Raw genomic sequence first — 23,473 nt, 5'->3', positions numbered from 1 at the left:
AAGCCTGTTCAGTGCCAGGCTGCTGCTCCCCAGATGCAGCACAAACAGACTCAAAAACTCCTTTGTCCCTCGCGCCATCAAACTGTACAACTCTGCACCTGGAGGGGGTAGGAGGCGGGGTGGGAGGACAGGGGAGGAGTAAAATAGAACTGTATGGACCACAATAATCTCAACTGACTGCAATAACAACCCTGAGTTTATTGCTCTAACTTACTTCCGAATGTCACTTTAACTGCTGCCCGAATGTCACTTTAACTGCTGTCCGAATGTCACTTTAACTGCTGCTGTCAGAACCCCCATTGATGCTGCTATAACTATTTTTATTATTATAACTAGGATTATTATTATTATTATTATTATTATTATTATTATTATTATTATTATTATTATTGATATTGTTATTGATATTATTATTATTATTATTATTATTATTATTGCCAGTACTTTTATTTTTATTACTATTGCTATTGTTTGTATTTATTTTGTATTTTGCTGTATAGAACCTGTGTTTTTATTTATCTTCTTTCTACTCTTATCTATTCTGCACATCTTTTTTGTACTACGCTGTTACTTGCTGCTGGAATCTGAATTTCCTGAGGGAACCCTCCCAAAGGATTAATAAAGTTCCTATCTAATCTAATCTAATCTAATCTAGAGGAGAGAAAGGCGTATCTAAAAGAAAAAGCCATCTGTTTTCGTTGCTGTGCTTCCTCTGGTGACATTGCTAAATACTGCAACAAACCTGTTCTGTGCAAAGAGTGCAATAGTGACGAACACCCCTCAGCTTTACACCCAGGAACAGCTCCCTGGAAAATTGATATTCAAACAAACACTGGGGAGCAGCAAGGCGGGGGGCTCCAAGCAGAGGCCGGTTCAGCTGTGACTCCAAATGCACAGATATCTGTGGAGGTGCCAATACCTCAAAATCTTGTGCCGTATTTTGTCTTGTGTGGCTGTATCCTGCTGGACAGAGAGAGAGAGCTCTGAAGACGTACGCTGTCCTTGATGATCAAAGCAACAAATCTCTAGGCAGATCAAAATTCTTTGAACACTTTTGCCTTCAAGGAACAGGATCAATGTTACACTTTAAAGACTTGCTCAGGAGTTTTTTTTACACATCAGGGAGACGTGCCAGCAACTTTATTGTTGAGTCTTCAGAGGGCAAAACCCAGATCTCTTTGCCCACCTTGATTGAATGTGACCAGTTGCCAGACAACAGATCTGATTCCATCACTAGAGGTAACTAGACATTATCCGCATCTCATGTGCATGACAGACAAAATCTCAGCACCAGACCCAGATGTGTCCCTCCTTCTCCTGCTTGGACATGATCTGATCCAGGTACACAAGGTCAGAGAACAGTGCAACAGATCTAACAATGCTCCATTTGCTCAGTGACTTGATCTGGGATGGATAATAATAGGAGATGTGTGTCTTGGGAGAACACACAAAACAGATGGTGTCAGTGTCTTCAAGACCAATGTGCTGATGAGTGGCCGCCACTCACTTCTTCAACCCTGTGCAAACAATATGACAGTTAAAAAAAAAAGTCCATTATCCTGTGCTGCCCCACACCCCATCAAGTAGTTTTCATGCTACCAGTCCTAAACACAATACAGACAGCCTTGGACAAAGTGTCTTCCAAAGAACATCACATGATGACAAACTTGGCATGTCAGTTGAAGACAGGTTGTTTCTCGACCTCATGGACAAATAAGTTTACATGAATAATGCTAATCGCTGGGTAGCACCCCTGCCATTTAGGCCAAATAGGCCATGCCTACCCAACAATATACAGCAAGCATTCAATTGCCTCACATCCCTGCGTCGTATGCTGGAAAAGAAAGAGGGCATTAAGGAGCACGTCTTCAAATTTATGCATACCATGCTTGACGCAGAACAAGCAGAACCTGCACCAACACTGACAGAAGAACAAGAATATTAGTACCTTCCAATGTTTGGTGTCTATCATCCTCAGAAAAAAAGACCAAATACGTGTTGTATTTGACTCCTGTGCCAAACATGAGGGCCTCTCGCTCAGTGATGTTCTTCTTAGAGGACCTAAAATGAAAAATTTATTAGTGGGAGTTGTGCTTCCGAAAATATCCTGTTGCAGTGATGGCTGATGTGCAACAGATGTTTTATTGCTTCACTGTCCGTGAAGACCACCGTGACTTTATGCCTTTTTTTGTGGTTCAAGGTCTAACAACCCAGCCAAGCAGATCACAGAATACTGCAGGACAGTACATGTATTTGGAAATTCTTCTTCTCCAGCAGTGGCCATTTATGGCTTAAGAAAGGCAGCTCTACTTGGGGAAGAAGACCATGGTGCTGAAGCCAAGCAGTTCATCATGAGAAACTTCTATGTTGACAACGCCCTTGCCTCTTTCCCCATTAACAGCAAAGCTCTCTGTTTTGAAAATAACAAGAGACATGCTTGCAGAGTCCAGTATCAAACTTCAAAATATAGCCTCTAATAGCTGTGTGGTGATGGATCCATTCTCCCCGGAAGAACGAGCTTAAGACCTTGTCAACCTGGAGCTTACAACCGATCCCTTGCCACTCCAGCGCAGTTTAGGAATCACATGGAGCTTGCAGTCTGACACTATCACCTTCAGTGTGTCCAGAGAAAAAGAAGCTGTTCACCAGAAGGGGAATCCTATCCACTGTCAATGGCCTATATGATCCACTAGGGTTTGTAGCACCCGTTACAATTCAAGGAAAGGCCTTGGTCAGAGAGCTGTCTGCTGAATAGTATGAATGGGACGCTCCTCTACCAGCTGTAAAAGAAGAACAATGGAGGTTTTGGACAGACTCAGTCAAGGAACTTGAGCAGCTTCAAATAAAAAGAGCATATGTTCCTGTGTCTCTGCACTACACTAAACACAGAGAGCTCTGTTTCCTCCGACTCCTCCGCTGTGGCCATTTCAGCAGTAGCATACATAAAAACAGTAGACATGGAGGGTCATACTCACATCGGGTTCATCATGGGCAAATCAAAGCTGGCTTTTCACTCCCCACACACCATCCCACGGCTGGAGCTTTGTGCTGCTGTATTGGCTGTTGAAATGGCTGACCTAATCACAGATGAACTGAACATTGATATTGACAAGGTCACATTCTACACTGACAGTTGGATTGCACAAGGCTACATCCATAACACAAACCAAAGGTTTTATGTGTATGCAACAAACAGAGTTACACGCATCAGGAAATCAACAAGACCTGAGCAACGGCACTCTGGAAGCACAGAAAACAACCCTGCAGACCATGGGACACGTTCTGTGTCAGCAGCCCAGTTGGAACACACCTACTGGTTCGAGGGTCCAAGCTTCTTTTCCAAAGACACCTGTTCAAAGCAAAAAACTTTTGAGTTGGTGGACCCTGATGTTGACATAGATTTGCATACTTCAGTCTCAGTCTTTGTGAGCATAGTCTCTGACCACCAGGTTGGTTTGCAGAGATTCGAATGCTTTTCCAGTTGGAAAACCCTCTGCCAAGCTACAGTCAAACTCATACACAAAGTCAGGTCCTGAATAAGAAATCCAAAACCAAGATAGATGAATTGACACAAGCTAGAACAGTCATCATCAGAGGTGCTTAACAAGAGGTTTTCTCTGCAGAGCTTAAATCCCTCTCAAAGGGTGATGTTTCTAAGTCCAGCCCTCTCAGGAAACTGAACCCCTTTGTTGATGCAGAAGGTCTTTTGAGAGTTGGCGGGCATATGCCTTCGACAGTGCCTTGGAAAGAAAGACACCTGATCATTGTTCCCAACAAACACCATGTTGCAGTCTTACTTTCACCCAGTCTCCTAGCTCCATGCTCTGGTTCAGCAGTCACACACTTTGATAGCACATCCCTCTGAAAAGGGACACCAGCTGTGGGTTGAGACAGTGGTGTAAGTCATATGTTTTGGCCAATTACTCTTGGGTGTTTAGTTTAACTCAACCTCTTGTAGGCGTAGCAATGACTGTTATTAAATTGTATTGCTCCCGTATATCGGGGCTCATTCTTTTGAGACCGGCCCTGTAAACCTTACCTGTGACCAGAATAAATGCTAAACTAAGAAATGGATCCTGTTTTTGTGATCTTTGGGAGTTCTTCGACTAGGGAACCGGGCAGCTTTTATTACACAATCTTGAACAGGTTACAGGCCCGGTGACAGGTTACAGGCACATTAAAAGAGACATCTAACAGAAGGCGCCACTCGTCCCGCTGGTTTGTGGCTGATGGGAGGTAAAAGGATAGTGTCGAGCAACATACACAAATGTGTGATCTGTAAAAGGTTGAGAGAAAGAATAGAGGAACAACAGATGGCTAGCTTACCGGTCAATCAAGTTAGTCCAGGTCCTCCATTTACAAATGTTGGTGTTGATGCGTTCGGTCTATGGACTGTCAGCTTAAGACGCACCCGCGGCGGGATTGCTGAGAACAAATGCTGGGCTGTCATTTTCACGTGCCTGGGGACAAGGGCCATGCATATCGAAGTGCTCGAGTCTCTATCTTCTTCAAGCTTTGTTCATGCTCTAAGGAGATTCACTGCTATCTGTGGACCAGTTCGGCTTTTTCGTTCTGATCAGGGCACAAACTTCATTGGTGCATGCAAAGAGCCCCAAATTAATATTGGAGACCCTAAACTGACAGCTTACCTTCAAGATCAAGGCAGCACTTGGACATTCAACCCTCCCCATGCCTCTCACATGGGTGGAGCTTGGGAGAGGGTGGTAGGCGTGGCTCTTAGGACATTGGATGCTTTGCTGCTGAAGACAAACAACCTCCACATGTCACACAAGGTTCCAGTCAGTCAGAATAAAATGTATTATACATTACTCTGTGCATCAGCCAGTCTAATAAATTTAAAATACTTTTTGAGCCCAGATAAAAAGATAGAGCCGACTGTAAACTGTGCCATTAGATAAGGCTAAACTATTTTTATGTTAAATTAATAATTCATATATAAAGATTTTTAGTTGTAGTATGTTTTTATGTATTTAACGGTCAGGGGTGGGCCGCGAACATTTTTGAGACTTAAAAGTGGGCCAGGTGTTGGAAAAGGTTGGGAACCACTGCTCTACACATTCATCTTTTTTCTTCCTGTTGGAAAAACAAAAAAACAAAAACGATTGTCTGTGGGTATTTTTACTTTAAAAGGATCAGTTCTGTTGTGTCTTGAGGTGTTTGTGATGTAGTCCTTTGATAAAGGTCGGGGATTTGTTTGGATGTGGGCTAGGCTCTATGTATGCTACCTGTTAGGATGACTATGTAATTCCCTATGCACGTTAGCATGCAGATAGCGCTATATTTTCTTTCTTGGTACTAAAAGAGACTTAAAACAAGTTGTATGTGTTAAAATTTATATCTCTTCTCTCTGACTGACATTTATTCCCTTGTGTGTACAGTTTTAAAGCGTTTTTCTGAGTAGAACTTCAACCAGAAGCATCTGTATCTAAGTTTTCTTGGGGAAAATGTTATCTATCTGCCATGCTAGGAGAGCAGGGGCAGAATACACAGACTCAGCTGCATCTCTTCCCCCAAGTTTAATTTAGTAAAAAATATAGTTGTCTCTTTTTTAAACAAAGGGTTTTACTCCTTTGTGTTTGTGTCATCATTCAAAAAATTTGATTACTACCATCCGAGAGTCACACTAGTTTTATTCATACTTCTTTCAGGTGGAGATTCAGAAGCTGCGTCTGTACTGTGATCCTCATCAGAGTGAGAGGGAAACAGCCTGTGAGATTTACTCCGTGGTAAGATCAGAAGTTGCCTGCTGTTTCGCTGCAAGTTGAGTTGGATATTTTTTTAATTGTTGATTGGATGTACAAGAGAATCATTTTAATAACGCTATCTCTTCTGGGATCTATCTCTTCTCTGTACAGGATGATGAAAGGGTAAGTGTTTTTTCTTAACAAAACTTGAATTTAGATAGTTTTATTATTGAAAAGCCAAAAATCATCCAAAAATATTAATTTGCTTTAGAGATCTTGAGTTGTGCATCAGCAATAATTTAAGTCAGACCCCAAAATAAAAGCGAGAAAATATTAAGTAGAAACACACAATAAGGAAAAAGAATAAGCTACAAAAAGCCAGAAGAGAGGGAACCTTCAGTGAGCATGAACAAAACACACCATCCAGATTCCACTTTATACAAACTACGAAGATGAATAAATATTAAATGCTGGGAAAGATATTTAAATACGACCTTCCCCCAGGCCTCCAGAACTTACTCTTGGGAACCCCCCCAAAGGTCCTCTCACTCAAATCTGACAAATATCTGTACAGAATCTTAAGAATAACAGCAATCAAACAGATAACGAAAAACTGGTTAAAACCAAACCCACCACAAATAAGCAAATGGATTGAAGCAATAAAAGAAATATATGACATGGAAAGAATCACACATAGTGTAAGAAATCTCAGTGATGTTTTTGAGTTGCAATAGAGGAAGATAAGTAAACTAATGCAATTATAATAATACTTGAAAAACACAGGTTGAAATAGAGGGAAAAAATATCTAGAAATATTAAAAAGAAGATGCATATTGCCAGTACTGCTTTGTTTGTTTTATTTTTTGTTACTTTTTGTTTTGGATTTTTTTCTCTCTTTGTCCAGTGTTTTGTTTGTCTGTTTAGTTTGGTTTTTGCTTAGGATTTACCTGAGTTATGAAGTTGAACTGGTGTATAACTTGTACAAAAATCTTTCTTGTTTGATGAACTCTCGTTTGTGTATGTACCCCTATACTTGTATTTTACGGGAAAGTATAATTGTATTCTTCAGCTGTAATGCCAAGGTAATTCAGATCAACCTAATTTAGATTTATCCTGTGTACACTCTTAAAAATGCAAAATTAAAAAAAATATTAAATGCTCAGCCTTACAAAGAGGCTTGAAGCTTGCTTCGTGTTTCAGGCAGAACGCTCTGTGTGTTTCCTCAGTGCCCCCTGAATCGTATGGTCACAACAGAGGAAGAAGACTGCAATTGTGTGGTCGGACCACGGGGGCCACGTGGTCTGCCAGGACGCATGGTAACACGCGCACACACAGACACACACAGACAGACAGACAGACAGACAGACAGACACACACACACACACACACACACACACACACACACACACACACACGCACACGCACACACACACACACACACACCTCTTGTTACTTTGTTTTGAAATATTGTCCAAAGTGATATTTGCTGTATGGAAAAGGGGGTAAAGACCCCAGTGGGCAAACTGGAAAGTGGGACAGAACTTCATTCTAATGACAGTATAGTAGTTTATTCTTTCAAAGAGCTACCTCCTCAAGAAACCATCGAAAAAAGTTGGTGGACTCCTTTATTTACAAATTTTTATTATTTTATCAGAGCAGTATTTTACAAAGGTCCAGGAACTCTGGGGGCCAGGGTGGAGCTAAATGTTTCTGTTTGGTACAGTGGGTGCAGTATTTCATTTTCATCCAGGCAGTGAGGGGTGTATTGGGTTGAATGTCACCAGTCAACATGATCACCATATAACCTGAAACACTAGTTGATCTCTGTCTGGACTCTAATGATCTGTCTTTTTGTTCTAAGTCAAGCATTTCACGTGTTTTGAATTGGGATTGTTTTATTCTAAGTTTTTAGGTTCAATTGAACATAATTGAAAAACTGCACAAGCTCCATCTCCTCCATGCCATCAACATCACTCTGCAGACCTTGCGATGGCGTCCTCTTTGTTTGATGGCCTGTGTGTTTTTCTCTCTGCCTTCTGTTGGTCTAGTGATGTACTGCAATTTGTTTTTGTTTTTTTTTATTCCTGCTTTCTTTTAACAGTTAAAAGGAACACTCACTGTGAATACTTGCAATGAAAATTTTAAAAATCTGTTTCCGTAGCATGCTGTGCCTCTGATCTGACACCAGCGGGGAGGGGGAGGGGGTGGGGGTGTTTATGAATAACTATGAAGTATTGCGTCTGTTCCAAGAATATATTATTGCAATGGGCTGTTTTATTATCACAGGGTTTCCGAGGGGAAAAGGGAAGGGAAGGACCCCCAGGACCTGATGGTAAGCCTGTAAGTGCTATTCAGTTTTTGCATCTCTTTGTTTCCTTCAACCCTTTCCCAGTCTTTGCTACACATATTGCCCTGAATGAATCTCTGTATCTGGTGGTCTCTAACTCCAGGGTAAAGACGGAAAACATGGGGACTCTGGCCCTCCAGGATTAATAGGACTGAAGGTAAAAGAAACAACTGATGCATTTAAACAGCTCTGAAAACCCCAGTCCCCATCTTCATTAGTATTGATGATGGATGATTCCTAAATCCTTCTTAACAAACTCAGGTCTTTTGTAGAAAATTATGTAGACTGTTGGACAAGAGGCGGGTACACACTCCATCACAGAGTTAACATGCAGGGACAAACAACTACTAACCTACACACACACACACATCTACACATAGTCAGAGTGACCACTTTACATAACTAGCATGTTTTTGGACTGTGGGGGGAAGCTGCAGTACTCTGAGGAGCACTTTAATTATCTGCACAGGTAGGTTCCTGCCCAGCCAGGAGTTATGAACCAAGAGCCTCATTTCAGCAAGACATTTTTTAATTCATTAAAATTTTAAAAACAAGATACCATTTAGTGACTTCAGTCACATGCCTTTGTCTTCTGTCCTGCTTTGGCTTAATAGGGTGATGATGGCCCTGTTGGACCAATGGGGGGACCTGGTTTAAAAGGCCTCATGGTAAGTCATCAAAGACACATTTTTGTCTAGATTGTGTCTTTTCTGATCTTGTGCCAACAGTAATACTGTTTTTCTTCTATTAATGTTACTTAGGGAGAGAGAGGGAAACCAGGATTACCAGGCGAACCAGGACTCCAAGGTCTCAAGGTGGGCCAACCAGTTAAACTGGAGATTTACTTAAGAATGGAAAGCATTTTCTTAGCTTCTCCAACAGAAGAGTCAAGAACAGAGTCAAAAACTAATTTGACACGTTATTTATTTATTTATTTATTATTATTATTATTATTATTATTATTATTATTATTATTATTATTATTATTATTATTATTATTATTTGTTGTTGTTGTTGTTGTTGTTGTTGTTGTTGAATGTTTATCTGTGTGGCGGGAAATGCCAGAGATTTGTAAAAACATAAAATGCTATTTGTGGTTTGCAGTGATGAGTTTCAGTGACCTATTGTAGACTCATTCGAAACCAAAAACCAATGACTGATACATGTTTATTTTTGAAGTTTAGAACAGTACTAAATGCCACAACAATGGGAGAAATTTATGTCTACAGGGTCTTCCTGGTGAGGGAGGGGAACCAGGGCCTCCAGGAGAAAGTGGACCAATGGTAAGACCCTGTTCTCCTGTGTACAGGATGCATTTACCAGCGTGTTTGACAGGGTACAGAGCATAAAGCCTGAGGTGTCCACTTGTGAAAATGAAACATTATTCTCGGTGAAACAACAACATAACAAATTTGGCCAGGAGAAGGGTAAATAATTCTGCTACATCTAAACAGAAATACAGAGAGCAGGTTCTGAGTTGTGGAGGTTTGGTTTGGGATTCCATTGTGTCACAGCGCTCTCTTCAGTGTTAGCAGCACGGTGTTTGAAGTGAAACAGATGATTATTGTAATGGTGTTGACTCTCTGCTGCTGCTCCACTTTGCTGTGTCTACTGTCCCAACAGGGGGAGCCAGGAGAACCAGGCAGCAGTGGACAGGTTGGGCCACCAGGACCACAGGTCAGTGCAGACAGTAGCTCCTGAGAGATAAGAATCCAGACATGTCACACCAACATGTCTTCAAGTATGATGGTATTCAGCTTTCAGCTTCTTCAAGCTTCCACTGTGGAATACTTGGACACTTTCAACAGGATGTTTAAAATAGGCTTGCAACATTGAGAGAAGAGTCTCGTTTGGGCCTGAAGATGGGCAGTTCAGCAAGTTTTGCCCTCACATTTAGCCTCTGGCCTCCTTGTAAGCAGTTGGTGTGAACAATAAGAATGAGTGAATAAAACCTTCTGAAAACATGCATCACCAGATGCTTGTACAAATCCTGCTGGTTTATTATGATCAGCCAGTTGCCGAGACACTCCTCAGCCATGGGGCAAAATGTTAAAACATAGCATCAGTTGCAACCTGCTCAGACACTATCCACTCACTCACCAACATAAGACAGAGTTCTCATCAGGTGAGCTGGGGAAGAACAACAGAAAGGTGGAAAAGGGGGGAATAAAATAGAGAAGATAGAGCCCTTGGAACATATTTAGCAAAATGCAACAAAATAAGTGACATTTCTATCTTGAAAGATGCTGTGTGGAGGATCTGTTAAAATGTGACTGCCTCGCCCCCATCTGGCCTGGAGTCACACACTGTCTTGGAGATGTCACTTTTAACCAGGTGTATGTTTGTTTTGTCTTTGTTCAATCAACTTTTTACTGGATACAAAGCGAAGAGGTAAGGTATGTCTCAACAGTTGCATAGCACTGACAACAAACAAACTTTGTCAGCTTGTACCGTAGCTTAGTAGCCGACTATATTTAGCTCTACTCAAAACCTGGTGCTCTGAGACGTTTCTGTAACATGAAACGTTAATGAATCCTAGTTATGTCCTACTAGTGCTCATCTACCAACTGCAAATATTCATGGACTCAGCCCACATTCCAAATACATGTTCCTCGCAAATGTGTCACCATTCAAAAGAGAAACAAACAGGCTTTACAGTGGTATAAAGTTCTTAATAACCAAAATTCCTGAAAGGTTAAGAGGTTTTTGATTCATTAAGAGATGAGGCTAAAAATTCAAGGCAGACATGATATATACTTACTGTATGAGAAAAAAAAGGGCTTATGAGTTACAAATGAATGAATAAACAAACAAGGCAACGCTCAGACTACACCCAAGCTTTAGAATCAAAATGTGTGATAAATAGATATCAAAAGGAAGCAAAATCCCTAGCCTTTTGCCATATGGGATCTCTGTTGTAATTCATGCTCTTAAGACAATGGAGCAAATAAATTAAACAGAAATGAGAAAAGCTGCAGACATGATATTTTTAGAACACTCTCCACAATTGAGCTACCACATGGTTTAACAAGTCATGCTGGGGAATGTAAAAACCATGATGGGGAAGAGAATACAGAACATAAAGCAACTAGCTACAACTTCATATATGAAATGATTGATTAAAACAGGTATATCTGCATCAATACAACATTGTTCCATAAACCCAAACTCATTTAAATCATTTCATAGCACTAACTCTCTGTATGGGATGTGCCCTTGTGGGGACTTGAAAAGAACAAGTTACTGAATGAAAGAGCACATGTAGCCTACACATCTGCAGCTCTGTGAACACGCCCACCAGCTACAAGTGTGCAGTGCTATTTTGAGTCTCCTCTGAACTTCTTTGAGTGTTGTAACACTTAGGTCACAACCCAGCTCAGTAATTTGGGACTCTTCCTGTAATCACAATACACTGCTTTCCCTGGAAATCTGGAAGCGCTCCACACCAAGTGAAGGGTGGTGGTACACAGTTGGGTGGTTGAAACAGCGCACATTTGGTGTCCATATGTGGATGGGGGTGGTGGCGGTATGCGGTCAATGTGTTTTGGTAATACAGCAAGCAGCTTACTGCTGGGTTACTTCTGTATAACACAAACTTCAACCAGCTGATAACCACAAGCTAAACCCAAACTAGACCCAACCAAAACCCAAGCAAGGTGTGTTCCCTGAGGTTTACACATCCTACTAATCTTCTATGGGAGACCCTCCTGCCAGCTAAGAACAGGGAACTGAGGCTACAATTCACACAGGCTCACCAAAATTGGATAATAGAGTATTGGAAAAAACGTTGCCTGGTCTGATGAGTCTGGATTTCTGCTCCACATTCAGATGGTAGGGTGAGAATTTGGCATCAACAACATGAAAGCATGGATCCATCCTGCCTTGTATCAACAGATCAGGCTGCTGCTGCTGGTGTAATGATGTGGGGGATATATTCTTGGCTCACTTTGGGCCCCTGAGTACTATCTGAGCATGGTTTAAAGTCCACAGCCTACCCGAGTCTTGTTGATGACCATGTCCTTCCCTTTATGAGCACAGTGTACCCATCTTCTGATGGAGACTTCCAGCAGGATAATGCTCCATGTCATTAAGCTGGAATCCGCCAGTGTGTGGCTGTGTGCTAAGGCAGGAGAGCCTGGTAACATGCATGCCGGATTGAGAAACCTTTCCCGTCGGCATGGTATTAAAATACCTGTCGGAGTGGAGTACTCAGTGGAGGATTGTGGCTTGGCTGTAGGAGAGTTGGTTGGATATGACAGCGTTAAAGCTGCTTCAAGGATGAACAGCGCAGTTGTAATGTTTTTGAATTTCATTGATAAAGTGAACACTGTTGTTGAGCGTGGCATTATCGTCAGAGACACTTACAGTTACAGTGTTTCCTCTGGCAAATCCAGCAAGGAAGATTATCCTGTCTAACTTACCACCGTTTATCAGTGAAGTTTTAGAGAGAGAGCTTTTGCATCACGGGTAGATTGTGTCGGCGATGAAAATGCTTCCGTCCGGATGCAAGTCCGCTAAATTAAAGCATGTCGTGTCTTTTAGGAGACAAGTGTACATGCTTTTAAAGAGTGACTGTGATGAGTTGAATGTGGCAATGAAATTCAAGGTGGATGGATATGACTACACTATCTTTGCAACTACTGAGACCATGAAATGTTTTGGCTGTGGGCAGGAGGGGCACTTAGTGCGAAACTGTCCTGAAAAAGGTTGAGAACCAGAGGCAGAACTGGTTCAGGTGGCAGGGGCTGAGGCAGAGTCGGCTCAAAGTGAGGAGGGTGCAGGAGGTGCAGAGAGGGGAGACCAGGCAGACACCGAAGGGGTGCAGAGTGAGACAGTGGCTGAGCAGCCAGACATGCAGCCGGACAGAGAGCTTGCTGCCACCTCTGCAGCCACGCCACTTAATCAGAGTCAGATCAGTGTAGAAGGGGAGGAACTTGAAGAAAAGAACATTGATGAGTTAATAAATGAAGGAGAAAAAAAAATAAGAGACGATGACAATCTTTTCAAAGTGCCAAAATCAAAGAGAAAAAACAAATCAGAGTCTAAAGGTCTAAAGCTAAAGAAAATGCCTTTAAATGATAACGCAGAAAAGCAGGAGAGTGATTCAGAGGATTTTCCTGAAACTGATAGTGAGAGAGAACTCTCTGATTCTCCCATCCCTGATGGACAAAAGATTAATGGATACAGCTTAGATCAAATTTGTAGTTTCCTTCATTTAACCAAAGGAAAGAGAGATGTAAATGTGGAGGACTTCTTTCCGAATCTGTCCCTATTTATAGATTCTTCTAGATGGTTGATGAGACAGAGAGGGGATGATAGTCTGAAACACACTGAGGTGTACCGCCTCAGAAAACTGGTACAGAAGGTAAAGGCACAAATAGATAATGAATAAAAAAATGTAAAGAGCAGAAGAAAACATGTTCTGCATATTTTTTTTTCTCTCATTTAGTTTGTATTTTTTCACAAGTAGTTTTTAGATTTCATCTCTAAATCTTGATGGAGCAAGAGATGCAAAAAAAAGAACTATGTTCTATGTAATTCTTAAAACAAAATGCATTGATATTGCTTTTGCTCAAGAAACCCATAGTAATAATGAAAACGAAGCAGAGTGGAAGAGAGAATGGGAGAGTGATGTTATTCTAAGTCACAAGAATAATTCAAGTGCTGGAGTAGCAGTTCTTTTCTCTAAGAATTTTCTATCTGTGTCTGTTGACTCTGAAGTGATTGTGCCAGGTAGATTACTAAAAGTGATTGCCAGATATGAAAAATCAACCTTATCTCTGCTATAGTTTATGCCCCAGTGATTCCAAGTGAAAGATGTGTTTTTCTTGAAAAACTAGCAAGCACACTCTTAGGTTGTGCCTCAACAAATTATCTTTTCCTGGGAGGTGATTTTAATTGCTGGTTGATGATTTGGATAGGAATCATATTGAACCTAATGCTCATTCAAAGTTTATTTTAAAACGTATCATAGAAACTTATGAATTAGCTGATGTGTGGCTCTCCAAGCATGGGGGCACCAGGCAATTTTCATGGGCACATGCTTGGAATGATTACATCACTTAGCAAGATTAGATCGATTTTATTGTTTTGAGCATCAGTTGCAGATTTTTAAGTCTTGTTTCTTGAGCCCAGTGGGTTTTTCATATCACTCTCTGTTAATAGGAAATGTATTTGTAAATGGAGTAAAGCCAAAGAGTGCTTACTGGCATTTTAAGGCACTCAAATCAAAAAGAACTGCTTTGGCAGATCTGCTGGGGATGAGAGCACAGGGGTTATTAGTTCGATCACGTTTTCAAAATATAAATGAAATGGATGATCCATCATTTTTTTTTTTCAGTCTTGAAAAGAAAAATGGTCAGAACAGACTTATGCATTGCATTAGATCAGCTGATAGCACTGAGCTTACAGACTCATCTGAAATCAGGAAAAGAGCTGTGGATTTCTTCTCAGATCTATATAAAAAGTTAATATCGAGAGAATGTGTCGAGGTCACAGCAATTTCTGACTCATCTGCCACATGTAACAGCTGAGGAAAATGCTGATCTAATGCGCCAGCTGAAACTACAGGAGCTGCAGGAGGCACTGATGGCTATGGACAATGGCAAGGCTCCAGGAATAGATGGTCTTCCTGTAGATTTCTATAAATCTTTTTGGCCTAAATTAGGAAAAGATTTGTTTGAGGTGATCAGAGACAGTGTGTTCAGGGGCAGATTGCCTCTGAGTTGTCAGAGAGCTGTTCTCACTCTTTTACCTAATAAAAAGGGGACCTCTGTGAAATCAAGAACTGAAGACCAGTGAGTCTGTTGTGTACTGATTATAAGATTTTCTCCAAAGCTTTGGCTAACAGGTTAAAAAAAAGTGATGAAGCAGATAGTACATCCAGATTAATCCTACTGCATCCCTGGCAGGTTGATTAGAGATAATATATCTCTTATCAGAGATTATTTGGAAGTCTCTGGCTCTGTAGATGTTAATTATGTTGAAATGCTGACTCAGCATTTCAACATATTGTTATCCTGTGACTTTATGTTGAAATGCTGACTCAGCATTTCAACATATTGTTATCCTGGTGGTTTGAGTGCTCCCTTCAGTGTTAATAGGGTTATGAGGCAACGCTGTGCTATGTCTGGCATGCTTTACTCTATTGCTATTGAACCAGGGTCAACTGGAATAAAAGCACAGCCTTGCTAGTGGATAAGTGGCAAGGTAATGAACCAGTATTACCTGATGGTTTCAGATGGGTCACACATGGGATTAAGTATTTAGGTATTAATTTAGGTAGTCCTTCTGAAGTTTTAAAAAACTGGGAAGGGTTGGTAGAAAAGGTAGAAGGTAGGTTAAAAAAATGGCAGTGGCTTTTGCCTCGGATGTCTTATCGGGGCCGTACACTTATTATTAACAATCTGGTGGCCACTAGTTTGTGGCACGGTCTTTCAGTTTGGAGCCTCCCTCTAACCTGTTAGGAAAACTGCAGAGAATAATTGTTAACTTCTTTTAGGATAGACTGCACTGGATACCCCAGAGTGTTTTGTTTATGCCCAAAGAAGAAGGGGGTCAGGGTTTGGTTCATTTAGAAAGTAGGAAGACAGCTTTTCGGTTACAGTTCATACAGAGCTTCCTGGACCCCTAAGCTTATCCTGAAAGCATGTAGCAGAGCACATTTTGGGTAAAGTTGGTAACTTAGTTATTGGGAAGCCTCTTTTTACCATGAATTGCACAGTTTTGAACTCAAATGGTTTGCCACCTTTCTACAAAAGTCTTGTTAAAACTTGGGGACTGTTGGAAACTGGTCGACTGGGCCCGAATACATCTCTGCACTGGCTGTTAAAGGAGGCAATCCTGTGGGGCTCTCGTTTGGGCAGTTTTTTGGAAGACGCACCAACAATGTCTGAAACTCTGAAAAAGAATGGAATAAAAACTGTCCAACATGTATGTAAACTGGCAGCAGACAGTCTGGACAATGTGGTGACCTTTGCCACTGGACTGAAGGTCAGGTCTGTACAAGTGGTTGGACTACTCTTGGAGAAGTTTCGGGAGGTGTTGCCTCTTGAGGATAAAGTTCTTCTTCAAAAATGGTTCGCGAGACAATTTTTACCTGATGACTTGGATGATTTTCCTAAGATGTGCATCAGGCCAAAGCTGACAGAAAGTAAAGGTCTGTGCTCTCTGCCAGAGGTCAACAATGAGGCGTGGATGCCTTTGGACTGTGTAAAAGGGAAAATGCTTTATAAAGGGTGTGTCAAGGCTTTGAATGAATATAAACTTGAAGAGAGACCAGATACACCATGGAGAGAGCATTTAAAAGTTAAATCAGGAGTAAAATCTGAGTGGAGCTTGCTATACAAACCACCATTAACTAAGGGTACGGGTGACCTGCAATGGCGTGTCCCTCATGGTATTGCAGCTTTTGTTCCAGTGTTGAATCCTGAAATAAGTGATAACTGTCCTTTTTGCTCGGAAAGGGAAACCATATTTCATTGTTTTCTACAGTGTGCCAGATTGAAGCAGTTGTTTGGGTTACTGAAGGGAATACTGGAATCTTTGGAAAAACATTTTACTGACCAGATGTTTATTTTTGGTTTTTCCTACAGAAAAAGAGAAGAAAGGCCGGCTGATTAATTTCTTTTTTGGTCAAGCTAAGATGGCAGTTTATTTAAGCAGAAAAGAAAGGGTACAAAAAGGACAGAGACGTGATTGTGTCTCAGTGTTTAAGAACCTTGTGAGGGCAAGAATACTGTTGGAGTACAGGTATTATTTAAAAATGGAAGATCTGGAGGCTTTTAACAGCATATGGGACTACAAAAGCATACTTTTTTCCTTTAAGAGTAATAAAATCTTATTTGCGGATGTGATGTAAGAAAGTTCTGTGACACGTCTTTCTGTGACCTTGGTGTCACAGTTTCTCTGTATTGTTAATTTGTTATTTAATTAATTATCTCTCTCTCTCTCTCTCTCTCTCTCTCTATCTATCTATCTATCTATCTATCTATCTATCTATATATATATATATATATATATATATATATATATATATATATAAATACATACATATATATATATATATATATATATATGTATGTTTGTGTGCGTGTGTGTGTGTGTGTGTGTGTGTGTGTGTGTGTGTGTGTTTACATGTACATATACATAAATTCCTTTTTTTTTCTTTGCAGGCTCCTAAGCTATATTAAAAATCAGAGGCAGCTGCATCTGAAATCACACCAGGACATTTCAGCAGAAAGTAGAGGGTCATCTGGATCTTGATGGCTGGCCAGTTTGTGGCTCCCACTTTGCCACACTGTTTTTCATTTTATTTTAGTAGTGTCAATTATTTTTTACATTTTTTTCCATATGCAGCTGACATAAAGGAGTTTGATTAAAGGGAGGCTTAGTGAATACTGCAGTTTCACTTCAGTCACTGACCCATACAGGAATTATCTGCCTCTGCAGGAGCTGCCAAGTGCACAACTATGATCACCTGCTTGTTGCTAACTGTGAGCGTCTGCTAAGTGGCACTCACAACATATCGCACAGTCTGTGCATAATCAGATTTACGTCACTGAAACCAGCTGTGGCAACTTCTCAAAGAGCCATAGCTGAAATGTTTGTTGTTTGGATGAGTTATACCTCTTATTCAGTCATTTGGGATCATAATTAAAGATAAGCAGTGCTCTTAATTGATTTGTAATTTGTAACCAAAGAGCAAGGCTGCCAGATGGTTAACTTATCACAAACTCCTGGAAAAATCTTTTGTTGACCTGACAGATGCTACAAGACAAACAAACAGAATTTCTTCAAGCAATGTCAGGGAACATTGAGCGTCCTAATGATTAACAGCAAACAGCCTGCGCTTAAGTGAGCCCATTCACGTCTGCTGTTAGACAAAGTGACTGCTTGTTCAGTTTAACTCATTGGCTGCCAGCCGGTTTGAGAGCAGAGAGTTTCATGCTGCCAGCTGTTTTAGCGCATTTTGACCTATGTTTCAAGACCCACAGAATACTGTGTTCTATGACTATGCACACACCAAAACTACCAAAATGAAGAGTAGACTCGCATCTTTCATCAAAAAAAAAGTGTGACTCTGCCTTTTTCTCTTCTTTAGTAATTGGTTGTATAGCACAGGCTGGTTTCACCGAGTAGACCTGTTTTGACCAAAAAACTGAGAAACAAGCTTTTTGTGAAAAACAAGCACGCTAAGTAAAAACGTGACTTTAATGCCAAAAATTTCTGCTTTAGTGACAGCTCAAACATCTGAGCTGTGGTCTCTTTCAGTAAAACAACAGTAACAACACTGAGAAAGGGCTTTTGATGGCAAAATAATCATTTATTTACAAGCATTTAACCGTATAAAATTTCTTTATTTGACAACAATGTATGAACTTTATGGTAAGTATGATTTCTAGTAAGTGTGTGTGTGTGTGTGTGTGTGTGTGTGTGTGTGTGTGTGTGTGTGTGTGTGTGTGTTCAACTCACGACAGAGTAGTTCACCTTTCTATGGTATGCTGTAAAACACACATATTGTCAGGGTGTGCCTGTAAATACTGACAAGCATACAGGTTGGTTTGATCTGCAATATGTTGGAGCAGCTTATCAGTCAGGAGGAGCTTCAGAAAGTCAGTAGGCACATCAGAATCCAGCTCTGCGGCGGCGCCGTGCTGCATTTTTTGAAGTATTTTTAAATGTAAATGTTCATTTTCTGCTTATATTTGTTGAAGCCGGATATGGATGTATACTTTGGTGAAATGTGTAAATAAACACACCTGGGGTGAGCTAAGAGCACCACAGATTCAAAAAGGTTATATGACAGCTCAGATATAAACCAGATCTTTCCCAGGCTGTGGTGATGACAGCAGGAGGACATCTTAATACACAAAGCTGGAGCAGATGGAAAAATGCAAGAGAAAATACCAGGACATAAAAAATCCAGAGTATATTTTTTTAAATTTCAACAGAACATAAGACTGTTTGGGGGTCGCAACATGAAAGGGGTTGCTCTGTGTTCCATTGGAATTGACAAGATGTAAGATGTTCATGGGGCAGAAAATCTGATCCAAATATTTCATCCTGCATCTTTCATTTTCTGCCACTTTAAGATTTTCTTTACCATGGTGCTGTTGACTGCCTGACCTTCGAGGCAGGGCTGCTGAGGACATGTCTTCAGAGTCATTTCTAGGGTTTTAAAGACTTAAATGATCCGAGGAGGAGTTTACATCCAACAGTTACCACATGATTGACTTTTTAGAGTTATCAGATCTTTCTTTAGGGAAAGTGGGCCTCGTTGTTTGGGGGCACAACACTGTATACCCTAAACATTGGGCTTTGCAAGGTAAAGCGGATTTGGTGCAATAATTTTTCCTCAGACTTGTTTTTTTTTTTTTAATTGGCCAATTCTCACTGTAAAAAACACACTGTATAAAACACGGACAAAGCATCTGGAATGAGGAAGCAATTGAATGCCTAAAAGTCTTCAGACACCACAGTTTAAATCCTGATACATTTAAACTTTCAGCTGCAAAAATGGTCAATGACAGTCTTTCAATGAAAAGCCATTCACCTACATGCCAAATACATTGATCTTTGTATGAACAGATAAGTCATGATAAACATTGAGTGTAGTTTACTACTACAGTTATCCAGACTAAAGAAATGTGTTTTAGATCTCTTTACAGCCTATACCATCACTTTGATACCTTTGCATTTTGGAAACAGAAGCAGTGCTAAGCTCCATATACATACATTCAGAAAAGTAACGCTGCTTGCTTTCTCTTCATTCAACTCACACTGGCTGTGCTCAGTCTGGCACATTGTGGGAGTGACAGACAGCTAAAGTCACAGACCAAGGAGTTCCCATACTTTTCACTCCGTTGATGATCCTCTCTGCATTCATGATAGGCTGTTAAAACTCAAACCTGTCGACTTCTGGTCTGGCTCTGCTCATTGTGTCTATTTGTTGGTGTTGTCAAGCAAACTGTTATCTGGTTTTGACACCGATTATTTTATTTTTAAAGTCACAGGGGATTTTTATATAGTTTTTTTTGCATGACTTCTGTCCCACTTGATGTGCAATAGCATAAATTGATGTGTCATAGCTCTGGCATCTGACAAATTTAGGCAGCCCGCGTGTCTGTGGGAGCAGGGATGCAGCAGCAACAGATCCAGTGTGAGCTCTTGGTACGTTAACTAAGATAGAAACCTTTCTGATTCTGTGCCTGGACAGAGCAAAGCTGGACTGGAAAGGTATGTGGTGTATATGCCAATTGTGTTCTTTAAAACTCTGAATTAAAACTGCAAGCAACATCAAAAGGGCTTATCGTTTCATGGTCGGTTGTTAGGAAGGGTTCTATACAGTAAACTCAACTTCCACTGAATACATAGCAACTGGTGTTCTGGAGTTAGGGGTAGCCACTCTAACTGGCAACTTCAGCTTAACGTGTGAGTGATTGTCTGCTGACTCACCAATTAACAGGGTCACACTTTACACTGAAACACAAGTGATGCCTGTGGCTGTGAGGTACCAAATGTGATTCCTGAATCAAATGTGAGGTTTGAATGCATATAGATAGAAACAACTTCTGAAATTCTAAATTCAGTTTTTATTTTATGAAAAAGTTGGTTTCAGGCCTAGTTTATGACCAAACATCTGGTAGTTCCTTGGAGGTTGCAAAGAAAGCAGATGGCCCTTGAAAAATATAAACCTCCTTCTTTTTGTAATAAAAGTTAAACTGTTATGTAAGGGTTTACTATAAAAAATATGCGCCCTTAAGTATAGTATTTCCAAAGGCTTTTTTGTAACTTCATTAACTGAAGTTAATTTCTCATGACACCAAATCGTTCCATATGATTAAACCCCAAACCAGAGTTATAATTCACTGATTGGAAAGTATCAAAAGATCCAGACTGTATCAGAGCAAGGTTTGTTCCAAGTGTGACCACTGTCTCACGAAATCCCTTCTGCTGACTGAAAAGAGCTTTAGCCCACGCAGTCATGACAGCTCCGGTGAATTTTAATGGGGCCTATTTATTATTCTTACCCCTGTAATTTCTAATGCAGTGACTTTAACCTGTGACATGTCATTCAGAGATGTTTTATTGGTGGGAAAAGGGAATTGTATGTCATGTATTCTGTTTAAAAACAAAATAATAGAAGTTTCAACAAGTCTGAAGAAGAGCACAGCTATAAACTTGCCAAAACTTAAATGTAGACAACAGTGTCCTCCTGCAAAGAAGACAGAAGCCACCCCCTTCAACTGAATTATTTTCATCCTCTGATGTTTGTAATTTAGAATCAAGCTCAGAGAGCTCCTGGCTATATCTATGGGCAAGAACATCTCCATCCTGAAGGCTGAAAGACCTTCAGATCCCCTAACAGAAATCACTAGGCCCATGGGTTAGTGGGTTGGTGGAAACCAACTGAAGCACAAAGACTTTAATAAACTGAATGTTCTGGAAACATGAATACTGAGTAACAGTGACCAGTTCAAGTCTTCACTGCAGCCCTCTAGAAAAAGCCATGTGTTTTTTAATTTTAAGGGTCTATTTCAGTGATACCCCAACTGTGGGCTGCTGTGGGTGCTCTGAGAACGCATAAGATGGCTGGGTTACCGCTACATGTAAATGATGATGGCGTGCCACCGCGCCAATATTAAAGCTGCCATTCCTTCTGAATTAGGATCTTTTTTTCTAATGTGAATTACACATGGCACCAATACTTTTTTAATTGCCATTAGCTAACTTTTCTGAAGTGGCAGTGGCGCACATGAAGCTGCCTGAAAGAAAACAGATTTCTTTCGCAAGTGCATCATCCCTGTGTGTTCTCCTGTGTCACACTTGTGGTAGGATCAGATTGTGGTCTTAACTAAAAAGGGACAGAGCTTGGGCAGGGCTTTGCCCTTTACAGTTCTCATATTGTTGCATCACGCACAGCTGAGTTTTGTCCTGACGGGCACATAAGCCCCACAGGAAGTGCGGAATGGGCTTTCTCCACTAATTAAGACCATTTACAGGTGTTTACAGATGCATTTTATCAACTAACTCACATCCATAATTAAAGTCAGCACAAGCAGAAGTGCCTCTGTCACTCCGTGTGGTTTATATTTGCATTCAAATTTATCCTGATCTGTTTGTGGAGACTGCCATGATAATTGGTGCTGGGCTCCCACTGTGAGTTCACTTGCGCATATCACAGCTGAAATACACCAGATGCATCTGCAGTCTGTCTCTGCTCCGTCACAGCAAAGGATGCGATAAGTTTCCATGCAGGCCAACTTACACTGGATCCATTCTGTTGCAGTCTGTCTACGTAGCTGATCCAACATGTCGCAAGTAATACGCAGCCATCCTATTCCTGTGACGCATAAACTCAGCATAGGGAAGATGAAGCAGGACAGGAAGTCATGTCCAGAAACTACCTGAAAACACCCAGAGACTTTCAAAACAAAACAAACTATGTGGAAATAAGTTTTTATTTATCTTGACCACGATGATCAACGGGCATCATGAGTAGAGCCAGACCAGGAGCTAACAGGTTTGAGGTTTTACAGCCCAACATGAATGAAGAGAGACTTATCAATGGAGAGGGAAGCATCTGAACTCCTTGGTCAATGACTCCAGCTGTCTGTCAGTCACGCAACAGAGTTGGATCACAGATGTATCTTAGTGCAGCAGATAAGTAAAAAAATCGTTCACATGATGATTCAAGCATGCGCAGATGCTCTCTAAGGGACATTCTTTTGAAATAAAATGTTAGACACCTGAAAATTTGAGATTGTGGCCATTTTTCAAGATGGTGGACATTTCTTTTGAACGCTCATTATTCCAAAAGTTCAAATGGTGATGCAAACATTAAGTTTGGTAAAAAAAAATACTCTCTAAGGGACAATATTTTGAATAATAATGCTAGGCTGTGCCGAGTTACCCTGTGCAGAGCTATTGGACCTGCGAAGACCACAGGCATACTGTTCTTTCACGTCTTCAAAGGTTGTGTTACTGTATCAGCCTTTCACAACAAAGGCAGAGAGATTTCCAGACAAACCTGCGACATATGTACAATTGATCAAGAACAGCTGGTGTGTGTGTGTGTGTGTGTGTGTGTGTGTGTGTGTGTGTGTGTGTGTGTGGGGGGGGGGGGGGGGGGGGGGGGGGGGCTGGACCTGACATGTTTGTCCGACCAGCTCTGCTTCAATACACTAAATGCCCTGCATATTAGGCAGGCTGCATATGGGGTCGGGCAACCAGGCATCAGCCAAAATCAGTGAGCCCTGCTGACTGGGGATGGAAAAGGTTGGCAAGGAATGGTGGGTCTTCTGGACAGCGAATACACCAGTTGTGCAAATTTGTGTACAACTGGCCAAGTGTGGCTGCAAATCAGAGTGCTATGGAAGAGCCAAAAGTTTCAGATTGGGGTTCACTTGCATGGCACGGT

The 23,473-nt window shown here is 40.9% G+C and overlaps 1 protein-coding gene across 1 annotated transcript in view; it reads left to right on the top strand.

The window, feature by feature from the left end:
• Positions 1-2,957: 2,957 nt before the first annotated feature.
• Positions 2,958-23,473, top strand: part of LOC141807266 (uncharacterized) — a 156,538-nt gene continuing 136,022 nt past the window's right edge. Inside the window, exons 1-10 of the mRNA XM_074693145.1 lie at positions 2,958-3,113; positions 5,670-5,747; positions 5,877-5,888; positions 6,932-7,021; positions 7,992-8,045; positions 8,156-8,209; positions 8,667-8,720; positions 8,814-8,867; positions 9,282-9,335; positions 9,676-9,729. Of these exons, the coding sequence (XP_074549246.1) occupies positions 2,958-3,113; positions 5,670-5,747; positions 5,877-5,888; positions 6,932-7,021; positions 7,992-8,045; positions 8,156-8,209; positions 8,667-8,720; positions 8,814-8,867; positions 9,282-9,335; positions 9,676-9,729 (660 nt within the window). The remainder of the gene's footprint in view (positions 3,114-5,669; positions 5,748-5,876; positions 5,889-6,931; positions 7,022-7,991; positions 8,046-8,155; positions 8,210-8,666; positions 8,721-8,813; positions 8,868-9,281; positions 9,336-9,675; positions 9,730-23,473) is intronic.

This window comes from Halichoeres trimaculatus, unplaced genomic scaffold (assembly GCF_033239565.1).
Source record: "Halichoeres trimaculatus isolate MK-OKI-2021-1 unplaced genomic scaffold, fHalTri1.1 fHalTri1_scaffold_18, whole genome shotgun sequence".
NCBI classification, from domain to species: Eukaryota; Metazoa; Chordata; class Actinopteri; order Labriformes; family Labridae; genus Halichoeres; species Halichoeres trimaculatus.
Note: the sequence above shows the minus strand (reverse complement) of the source record. Positions and strands in the feature narration are given on the sequence as shown.